General features: G+C 46.9%; 1 protein-coding gene across 1 annotated transcript in view; it reads left to right on the forward strand.

Annotated features, from left to right (window-relative positions):
• IGSF22 (immunoglobulin superfamily member 22) overlaps nt 1-8,626 on the forward strand; it is a 40,886-nt gene extending 32,260 nt beyond the window's left edge. Inside the window, exons 19-22 of the mRNA XM_065404468.1 lie at nt 1,571-1,763; nt 2,045-2,344; nt 4,683-5,009; nt 8,559-8,626. Coding sequence (XP_065260540.1) covers nt 1,571-1,763; nt 2,045-2,344; nt 4,683-5,009; nt 8,559-8,626 — 888 coding nt within the window. The remainder of the gene's footprint in view (nt 1-1,570; nt 1,764-2,044; nt 2,345-4,682; nt 5,010-8,558) is intronic.
• The last annotated feature ends 3,093 nt before the right edge of the window (nt 8,627-11,719 follow it).

The following is an 11,719-nucleotide window of genomic DNA, read 5'->3' on the forward strand; positions in this document are numbered from 1 at the left end:
AAGCACTAACAATTACTAGGAGAGACCTAGCATTAAAATGTGCGTGACTTCTGTTTCATTAATTACGGTAATGCAATGTTATCTGATTGAGATGCCACACTCACCAGAGCTTTATGAATCCTGTAATCTGTTCTGCTCAAATCCATGCCAGAGAGTGAAGCTTTACAAGCAGCATAAAGAAGTGTTGTTAATAAGGGTGCACGTGATTGTCACATTGGGCCAGAAAGGTGTTTTTTTTCCAACTCAGTAACTGCACAGGATACGACTTGTGGCAGATACACAGTCAAGCCTTTCCCATTTGTTCCAATGGCTACGTCACTGTGATGGTCTCAAGATATATTATTGTATTGTATTAAAGCTCTCAAGAATGTTCCCTGTTAGGAGCTGAGAGGCACGGCGTGCTTTGTAGTGGGGATTAAATGTGGGCCACGTATTTGTTAAAGGAAACATTACTGTTTGTGGTGCCAACTACCTGCAAAGCTTTGAGCACCCTCGAGCGCTACTGAGGGTCGTTAAGTCAGTGGGAGCTCAGGGTGCTTGTACCTCACAGGACATGCTCAGCACCTCACAGGTTTGGCCCTAAAGCCAGAGTAACTTCACAGGTGACAATCAGCGGTTATAGCAGATTGAAACAGAACAGGGCGTTCTCCCTGCACTGGCCAAGGAGGAGGGAAGGCTGCTCAGCCAACCCAGGAGCTAGGAAGAGAGGGCTCACCGGTAGAGTTATACACCATCACCTCTCCTCCTAATTTAACTCCTGATTACAATGCAGTTGTTCTTGATTTACACTAGACTAACTGACAGCAGGATCTGGTCCCCTAGGGGATGAATCTTGCAGTCCTGGCTCTGTCCTAGCTCAGGCACAGCTCCCACAAAAGTCAATGGGAGATTTGACTCAACAGGGACTAAGTGCTCAATCCTGTCCCTTCAGCTCTGAGAGTCATCACCACAGGCACAGAAGGGATGGCAGGAGCCGGCCCTAAGGCAGGACTGCAGGGTCATCTGTTCTATGCCAGCTTGAATTCACTGCAGTAGAGGAGCTGCAGTTTCCCCTGGGGGAACCTCTTGGCGCACTGTCTAGAGCTGAGGTGTTACCTCTATTGCACCAGCCCTTTCCTCTGCTTTTAAAAAGTGCTTGGAGAAGATTAAACAGAGATAAACTTTAGCCTCGAGGTAATGCTGGAATCCCTCCTGCGGAGTCCGTAGAGACCACTGCATCAAGTGTAATGCTGGGGGAAGTGTGATTTTTTTTTTTAACCTGTTTGAGAATCTTGGCAACATCATCGTCTTGAAACAAAACTTAGGGTCAGAACTGCAGCTGGAGTAAGCTCAATTGGCTTCAGTGGAGTTATGTCCATTTACATCAGCTGAGCATCTGGCCTAATACCAGGAGAGCATACATTCCCCTGGTATTTCTACTGCCAAAATTCCCTGGGAGTGCTCTCCTTGGAGTATTTTGGGTGATATCAAGTTGATTGCATCCAAGACACTGTTATTTTAGGTTCAGAGTTATCTATTATATACTGAAAGTTAAGGCCGCCATTAATTTTTACACATTTATCTCGGACAGGGTTCCCCTCTACCAACTGTGACCTGGCAAAAAGATGGAATTCCCACAAAAGGGAGAGAGATCATCACCAAAGGCAAGAACCACTCCCAGTTCCTCATCCACAGCACCAAGCGTTTTGATTCTGGTGTGTACAGGATCCTCCTTAGGAACGACTATGGTGAAGCCCATTATGACATCCAAGTACATGTGGCAGGTACAGTATAGCAAAAGCTCTAGCTTCCAGGCTACAACTGGCTTTAGACAGGGAGCCAATTAGTCTGCCGGGGATTCCAGGTTCTTAGGTCTGGAAAGGTCCAAGGGAATGAAATTTAGGAGTGCATGTGCAGTACCAGAATTTGCTAGACACACAGTGATATGCATAAGCAATTCACAAGGCAGCAGCTGGGTTGAAAAGGGTTTGCTTCCAGAGAAAAAAATAGAGGGGTGCTCCCAAATAAGAGAAACAAATACCTAAAGGTGTTTCCTATTTGTTAGATTTCCCACGGCCACCAAAGAATCTGCAGCTCGTTGAGGAAGTGCCGAACACCGTGACTCTGAAATGGGATCACACCCCAGATATAATGGATGATGGGCATGCCCATTACGTCATCATGAAACGTGACGCTAGAACTGCCACCTGGTTCACTGCAGCTGAGAAAGTCTACAATAACAAGTACACCGTCACAGCCCTGGTCCCAGGGAGGAAATACTTTTTCCGAGTTATTGCCCGCAATGACATTGGAGACAGTGACCCTCTGGATTCCAAGGAACCCTGGCACATCTCTAAAGACAAAGGTAAACATTAGAATAGATGCATGTACAGAGAGGGAAAAGGGTGCTCTTGTAGATAAGACACTAGACTGGGACCCAGGAGGTCTGGCTTCAATTCCCAGCCTGGTCACAGAAGTCCCTTAACCGCTCTGTACTTCAGTTCCCCATCTGTAAAATGGAGACAAAAATATCTCCTTTCTCCCACTCTTCGTCATCTCATCTACGAGCATGTAATCACACTGGGGCCTCTAGGTGTTACCTAGTCATATGCATAATAATGATGATAATATATTCTCTCTGTGTGTGTATGTGTAAATAGAGGGTAGTTGTGTCTTGACATGAGAGAGTTCTCATTTTTTACTACTACGTTGCCCTCCAACTCATTGTTGGCTGAATTCGGACAGTTCCCAAAATGAATAGCTAAAAATCTGTGAGGCATAGCAGATTTTTTTTTTTTTTTTTGCAAAAAACATATAAGCTGTAGGGTGCAAAAGTTCCTAAAACTTATGATATCCACTAGATGTGCTTATTTAAAGTTTTACCTCTCTTCCCTCCCCCCCTCCCCCCCAGTTTGTTTCCCTCCACTCTTAACCGGTGTGTTCAGGCTTAGTGGATGAGATGATGTCCTCATTAGAGATGGGCCCAAAACAAACCCCCAGAGCTGAACATTCCCTCACTCAAGGGAAGCTCATATCAGGATCATAAGTGGGCCATATCCCCACAATGGGCCAAACCAAAACCCCACATCCAGACACTTGGAGATAGTTAGGATCCAGATCCAAACTTTGTCATGCAAGACTATTTCTAGTTTAATAAGCAGGACATTAGCACAAAACAACCAGACAGGTTGGACAGCTGCAGATAAATTTTCCAAGGAGCATGTGCACATTTTGCTATCACGTTTCCAATCTTGTTAGTACTGTAGATGCCACACAGATGGTTTATAGTCATATGTGTATTTAACATCAGTCTTTCTTGTGCCATATAAGCTAGACACAATCATGTCACTTCTCTTACGGTATTTCCATTGTTTTAGGGTGTCACCAAGAAAGAAAACTTCTAACTATAGCCATCATAGTGTTCTTTTCTTGGTTCTACTCCAGGCCTGATTTGAATCTCACTTACACTGCTGTAAATATGGACTAACAGTGGAGTTAGACCCACATTAATCAGGGGTCAATAAAAGAACCATTAGGTTTTCTGTGCCTTAGAACACTTGATAACCATTCTTTATGCAGGATAGCAGGACACAGTTGCAGCAGAGAACTACTCCCTACCTCCCATTGAAAATGACAGACAGTCTTCAAGTTGCACATTTTGGAGAGAAAAGTAGACCGCCTTTGCTTTATTGTCACAGCCCAAGGGTAATGAGAAAAGCAGCAAACTGTGCTCTGAGAATGAAGTCGGTGTAACTGAGAGCAGAATTTTGCCTTTTCATATTAAATTTTAATATAGGATCAAGGAATTTTACCCAGCTGGAGCTCCTGCTGGTGGGAAAAGTAGATATATAAAAAAGGAAGGGTTTTCAAAATGATTTTTTGGTTATGACTGAAAAATGTAGCACATTCCTGCAATGCACACTGCCGTTTGTAATAGTCTCCTTGACTCTCTGCAGCATTCTGCATACTGCCAATCCCTCAGTGCCAACTTTGCAGAGATGTAATGCTTCCACCCCCAAAAAGTCTACATACTTCAGTTGACAATCATGTGTAATAATTTATTAGCATGATTTGCATTTCTAACATATCTTGTCATCCAAAAATCCCACACCTTTTTTCAAGGTAATGACATTAACTAGAGAAATTATGCATTGCAACATCTACATGAAGCAGAAAAATCTGACACCTTTTTACAGATGGGGTACAAAGAGGTTAAGTTACTTGCCTACAGTTGCATGGGAAGTTAATGTTTAAAGTTGGAAATAGAACCCAGAGGTCCTGACTCCCAGTCCCCTGCTCTCCCCACCAAACATGCTGCTTCCTGATTTGTATTTATAAGTGAAGAGGGCTGGTGGAGTGCTAAGAATAATCATATTGAGACATGTATCAGAGGGGTAGCCGTGTTAGTCTGAATCTGTAAAAAGCAACAGAGGGTCCTGTGGCACCTTTAAGACTAACAGAAGTATTGGGAGCATAAGCTTTTGTGGTTCCCTCTGCTCTTCACCTAGTGTTCACTAGCTGGGAAAAAGAAACTCGGGGCCTGAGTTTTACACCAGTGTAACTGAGTTGATTGGAGTCACTACTTGTGATTCATACCAGTGTGGGAGGAGAACCCAGAGCCCAGCGGGGTACAGCTATCTCTCTGGAGGTATGCACTGCTGTTTTACACATTTGGAAGTGGTGATCCCTTTGTTTCCTTGTAGAGCGCTTCAATGGCAAGTTGAAGGAGTATCACGAGAGAGACTGGCGCCAGGCCCCCCACTTCATTGCTCCGCTGAAGAACCATGCAGTGCACCGGGGCCAGGACTGCACCATGAGTTGTGCTTTCCTGGGCAACCCCCGCCCGGTGGTGACATTGTACAAAGGCAATGTGAACATCACGGCCAATTCTAAGTTCTGGTACAACTCAACAAGTGGCGTCTGCACGCTGATGATCCCCACCTGCAGCTCCAAGGACAGCGGCGACTACACCGTGGCCATTGAGAACGAGCTGGGCCAGGAGAAATGCAGCTGCGTGTTGACTGTGTATGGTGAGTTGAGTTCTCAGCCTCCATCTTTCCTTGGCAACGATTCTCCACCAGCCCCATGTAGCTGCTGATTTGAAATCTCTGACCACAATATACTCCCATGATCTCTCAGCATAGGCATGCTTACTGCACTGGGTGGGCCAATTTCACCTGGCCCCAATGAATTACACCAGCTTGACCCCCTGCACACACCCCACTTGGGGGCAGAGGCTATCTCCCTCTGTGGGGATTTCCTGCCAGGGCAGGATAGCTTTATGTTACGCTGGGAGCTTCACCACCAGCATTTATTAAGGGAACACACTGAATGGGCACTGGCCACTCCCTCCTCACTTAGCACCATAGGTTTTCAAGCTATGCTGTCCCCCATCATTCCTCACTTCAACCTTCCCTCTCTGTTGATTTCACTGCCAGGGCACTGCATGGACTGTATGCCAGTTTCCACGGGTGTAGGCCCTGGGCTGAGTCGGACCCATTATGATCATCAGCAGAGCAGGTGTAGTTAGCTACAGATTTCTATGCAGTGTTCATGAAAGAACTGACAAAGAGCAAAAATCATTTTGCCAGTTTCCATACAAAGAAATTAAAGCCATGTTTACACTATGGGGACTACAGTGGCATACCTATGGTGCTGTGGCTATCCTGACCTACCCCTGTAGCGTAGACGCATCCTACACCAACAAAAGTGGTTTTTTCCATCCGTGCACAAACACTATGACTCTGAGCAATGGTAGCTAGGTCGATGGAAGCATTCTTCCACCGACCTAACTGTGTCTACCCTGGGGGTTAGGTTGGTATAGCTGCATCGCTCAGGGTGTGGGTTTTTCGTACCCTACATTTTAAATGTAGACCAGGCCTTAATCACATGTTCTGGTGCACGTGACCTTTCTGCACCCATGCAGGGACTGGCAGCTCGTGACAAAGTTTAGCACATGAAGTCAGCTGAAGTCCCATTTCAGCACAGGTGGCAACTCTCCCAGGAGGGTGCTCCATGGTGAGCTTGACACTTCTATGAATCACCATGGGAGAATTAAAGAAAATTGAAGGGATGCCTCAAATAGGAAATATTTAAGAAGAAGAATTCTTCATCCCATGGCCTTCGTCTCAGTTATACTATGCCATGGAATCAAATGCCTTTATTTTAATATGGGGTTGAAGTGGCTTTCTTTTGAGCTCTGTTCTCTCCAAGCATAAGCCCTGATGCCTCAATGCATGTCATCGCTCTCTTAAATGAAAGCTGAGAGACACATTTCCCAGCATAGAAACTGATACACCAATAAGGAGAGGCTATATTTGGATGGATCTTTCAGTGTTATTTTTGTAGGTGACTGTTGCTTCGCACAGCTGGCTGACAAGTGCAGATGATATCACTCTGAAGTTTCAGTTCTTTCTTCTCTATTGCTAATGGAGAAGTAACTCAATCTGGCACGATGGCGAAGAGTGATTGTTACTCTCCATTTGCTATACCAAATTAGAGTTTTATTTTCAGTTAGATTTATTTATTTTTATGTATATATAGTGTGTGTGTATACAATATACACACATGGAGCACTCCCTCAGTTAAATCTGACCTCACAATGAAAAGAACGTTTGCTCCACTTAGGTGAAAAGTAGAAGCTGTTTGCAGCTCACGACTGGTTTTAGTAGAGTTTTGGAGACTGATATAATTCCGTGCAGAAACCACCATCACTGTTAACATTAGTTAGCTGCCCCCTGAGGAGACTCAGCAGAAAAGAGGAGTCAATGTGCTGTGGAGGCCAACCTCCCTCCCCCTCCCCCCAACCCACAGAGGGGCTGTCACTGCAGGTCAACGATGAAGCACATTGGTCATTGGTGGGGAAGTGTGAGAGAACCTCAAACTGCTGCTGCCCATGATGTACCTCTTCTGCAAATATATAGGAGACTTCAGAGCTGTCAGTGTGGCCAAGAACATAGCCCTCCTAAATAACGCTGTTCTCTCTGATTGGGGGAGAAGGGAGAGATCCTGGAGGCCTCCCACCTCACACTCCATCCTCTCATGAATGTTTCCTCCTGAGGTCAGGTATTAAAATAGTATTAAAACTGCTTAATCAGTCCGAAGGAGAGATTAGAAAGTAGAGTCCAACTGCAGGGTTGGTTTCTCCCTCTAATTGTCCTTATCTAGGGTTAGGTGTCAGTGGAGTTTTCAGTGGAAATGGGAGAGGTCACAGTGTCTGCTCTGGCTATGAGATTCCATTTTGGGAGCAGGGGGAGGGGGCTGATTGGCCAGAATCTGTCTGTCTCTTTCTGTGTGTGTGTGGAGAGGAGAGTGGGGGTGGGGGGGGGTTAGTATAGCTCAGGAGTTCACCACCACCTGGGAGTGTGACAGAGCTGAGAAGCTTACTCCAGCGTGGAAGTTTGGTGTGACTCAGATGCTCCAGCCTGGCAATTGAACTTAGCTTGGGAGCTTGTCCTACCTTTTGGAGTTTACTCCAGCCCAGAGAGCCCACCACAGTTTCAGCAGCTTAGTTTGAGTTATAAGTCCAGCCCGGACTAGGACCTAGAGCTGGTAGGTTTCAGTTGTGGGTTTCAGTTGTCTTTACCTGTGTGTTCCTAACATTACAGATCACTCTAGGATAAGGGTGGCACCCAAGAAGAAGAGAAAACGTTCAAATGCACGTGTGAACACACTGATCTTAACTATTCATGGAGTAGACCCTCGGAGTATGATTTCTATGCTGACCAGTAATGGGTCTGGCCAGAGCCGGATTAATGCAGGGGCTTTAGGATTAATGCAGCCCAGGGCCTCGGGCTAAGGGGGGCCCCACAGGCTCACAGGCCAGATGCAGCCCACTGCTTCTTTTCATCCAGCCCATGGCAAGTCTCCGTGCCGCGGGCCGGACACCAGTCCCTGAGCCTCGGCGCCCCGCCCCTGGGGCTGGAGCCACGAGTGCTGGCTCGCCGATGTGCCCCTGTGGCCCCTAGGTGAGGGGCGTTCAGGGAATCTCTGTGCGCTGCCCCCACCCCCAGTGCCGGCTCCACAGCTCCCATTGGCCGGGTACCAATTGGCTCCTCTGCCTAGGGGCCGGACATGCCAGGCACCTCTGGGAGCAGCACAGAGCCAGGGCAGGCAGGGATCCCGCCCGAGGTAAGTGCCTCCCAGCCGGAGCCTGCACCCCACACCCCCTCCTACACCCCTACCCCAGCCTGGAGCCCCCTCCTGCACCCAAACTCCCACCCAGAGCCTGCACCCCGAATCCCTGCTGTTGAGCCCATTTTGTTCAAATTTCTAGGGGGCAAAATAGCTTTGGACTGAGACAATGCCCAGAAAAATTCAGCCCCAAAGTGGTTTATTTGAGACAGTTATGGGCAACTAGGAAAGAGGTTTTAATGGAAACTGGAACTCACTCAACTGCCATGTTTGCGTCCCATGAAAGTCATGATAAAATAATATTTTGCATTTATGTACTGGTGTGTTTTAATCGGGGAATCTCTCCGCGCTTTCCAAAAGTACCATAGTAAACGATACATGGTTAGTCACTTGTCAATGGTTATAATGATGCCCCACTCTCTCTCTATCTCTCTCTTTTCTTAAAGATAAAGATGATAAAAGCCTCCTGGACTCAGTGACTGAAAGTCTTCAGAAGTCAAAGCACATCATGTAATCAGCAGACCCGGATCCAAATTCATCCAGTCCAGCATGCGGAATAATTCAAACATTTCTGTGTAGTTTGACTTAGATATGCATGGCTCAAAACAGCAACTGCACTATCTTCTCTAGTGATCAATGAAACCAAATACCAAAAGGTGGGGCCTGTACAAGGGCAGTTTTGATGTTTCAATACTTTCTTCTACATAGGCAGCTTCCAAATGCTAGTGTGTGTGAATGGTAATATTTCCAATATTGGATGAAAATGTATCTTACAAATAAAAGGAGCCACAGTCAGTGAGAGTTCTGCTTTGACTTCAATGGGAGGAGAACTGGGCTATATCTGCATTAGTTATTGTTACTTTACTGCAGTACTTAGAGGCCCCAGCTAAGCTCTGGGCCTTGTTGTGCCAGACACTGTACAGCCAGACAGTAAGAGATCATCCCCATCCCTAAGAGCTTACCCTGTAGTCTAAATAGACAAGACAAAGAAAGGAAGTATTATTGTCCCCATTTTACAGATGGGGAACTGAGGCGCAGAGAGACTGTGACTCACCCAAGATCACACAAGAAATCTGCAGTTGAATCAGAAATAGCATCCAGACCTCCTGAGGCCCAGTCCAAAGTCTTAACCATAAAAGGAGAGGTTACTTATCTTGTACAGTAACTGGTGTTCAAGACATTTTGTCCCTATGAGTGCACCACATGAGGATATATATGTGCCCATGCACTCCTGAGCGGAGATCTTTTTGTTAGTAGAGTCCATGGGTCTGCATCTGCACCATACACTTCCTTGTGCTCCAATACGAGGGCATATAGGGAGTAGTGGACCCACGCCACTCCAGTTCCTTCTCAACCTCAGAGCTTGGTAGAACCCAAAAGCAGAGGGGAAAGGAGGCGGATGGTGGAGCTCCAATAGGGCCAAAACATCTCAAAGAACTCCAGTTGCTTTACAAGGTAGGCAACCTCTCCTCCTCCTTCGAGTTATTGTCCCTGTGAGAGCTCCAAGTCAGGAGACACCCCCCCCTCCCGAGCAGTACCTCAATGAGCAGGAGGATGCTGAGGAGGCAGATTTAGTACAGAGTGTAAAATAGCTTCACCAAAGGCTGCTCCGGAGACATATACTCAGGCATAACGCTGAAAGAACATGTGAACGGAGGGCCAGTTGGCTGCCTTACAAATGACCTTGATGGGTACCTTTCTAAGTAGGGCTATGGAAGTGGGATTGAACCCTAGTTGAATGAGCAGTGACTTTAGGAGGGGGGTGCATTCCTAAGGACTCATAGCATGCAAGAATATACCTGAAACCCATTTAGATAGCATCTAGGTGGAAAGAAAGTGACCCCCTCATCCTCTTGGCGGAGAAATTGAAGACCCTGGTGGAATTCCTGAAGGATTTAGTCCTGTGTAGGTAGAAAGTCAGAGCTCTTCTTACAAGCAGAGTATGGAGGCTGGTCTCTTCCCTCAAAGAGTGAGGTTTGGAGTAAAAGACCACTAGTTGAATGTCCTGATTGATATGGAACGCTGATGAAACTTTAGCGAGGAAGTGAAGGTGGGTCCGCAGGATGAGGCTTTGAAATCATCTGCATAGAATGGCAGAGAATGGTTGCCTCATGTGGGGGTGAAGAGAGTGGTAATGTCGCCTCCTCTATTCTCAGCTCCTGTTCTTCTGGTGGGAGGATGAGGAGGGCCCTGAAGTGTGGGTGGCCGAGAATCTTAGTGGGTGCTCTTGTGTGAGGGTAATCTGTAGACTTGGTCCCCAAAAAGCCCATGGGGAAGGGTGTAAGGAAAAGGAGTAGGGCCTCCAGGGTGTTCTTGCCGTGGCTGATGGGCCACCCATTGGCTGGTTCCTGGGGTCTTGTCCTCAGGGAACACCTTGAGGGATATAGGGTGGAATGGGTAGGTGATGGAGCCTTGAATGGATACGTCTGAATAAGAAGTATCCTCTTCCATGTTCAGTGGTGAAGCTAAAGGAGTCAGTACCAGGGGCTCGGATTGATATCTGGGGCCAATCCAGCAATCATGATGGTACTGGTGGAGTCTTTATTTGAGGCTGCAGCAGTACCAGTGGATGTTGGTTCCAGTTGGTACACAGGTGCCAGTGGGAAAGTCCTCCCAGTACCCCTCAGCAGGGGGCACTCGGGTTCCTCCAGGACATGATGGTCCTCATGAAGGAGGAACCTGGAAGTCACTATGAGACTGAGGATTGCATCTAGGGGTGAAAGATCTCCAGTGGTACTGGAGATGGTACTGGTGATAAACTCACTCTGGAGAAATCTGGGTGACGGTAGATGGTATCAGGTGAGATGATTTCTTCAAAGAGTCCATGCTCTTTGAGGAGTCCTTCCATGTGGAAGTGTCCAGTTCTGGTACTGACAAGACCACTGTTTGCTGTTTGGCAGTGGGTTTCTTGGTCCGTGGCTTCATGAAAGTCTTCCTTGGTGGTGCCGATGCCTTGCTACTGTGACTGATAGGAGTCTCAGCAGTACCTGCTTTGGGATATGAAGTCTCCTTGTTGCTCCCACATCTAAGTAGAGACTTAGCCTGTCTATCAGGGAAGTGGGATCCCCTACGTTTGACAGTCTTTTGAGAGATCAAAGCTGTGCCCTGATTTCTGGTAGATGGAGCCAGAGCTAATGAAATCTCTGGAGCCCTCTCCATGGCTGAGGCCAGTGTACTGAGGGGAGAAAGGGACCCTCCATGTCTAGGGAAGCACTCCATAAAGAGCAGTTTTAAATTGTCTTTCCTTAGTTTTTAAGCTCTGCTTTTGAAGCCAGAGCAAATCTTACACTTGGACAGGATGTGAACCTCTCCAGGCATCAGAGACACAGTGCCCATCGCTGAGGGGAAAAGACCTGTGACAGGTCTGGCAAGGCTTGAATCCTGGGTCTTGGGTATAACCCACCAGGAAAGCTGCTGCTCAAGAGGTCCCAAGGAAAAAAGGGGGCTCTGACCTCAAAACAAAAAGGCAGGGGAGACCCCCAAAGCATAAACTGTGCTAATAAAGTAAACTAATAGGAAAACAAAAAGAGTATAAAAGAAGGAGCTGCATCAGCAAGGTAGCAGACCTTAGAGACTTCTGTCTCGAGCTGCAGGCAGTTGAGAAGGA

Source organism: Emys orbicularis, chromosome 4 (assembly GCF_028017835.1).
Source record: "Emys orbicularis isolate rEmyOrb1 chromosome 4, rEmyOrb1.hap1, whole genome shotgun sequence".
Taxonomy (NCBI): domain Eukaryota; kingdom Metazoa; phylum Chordata; order Testudines; family Emydidae; genus Emys; species Emys orbicularis.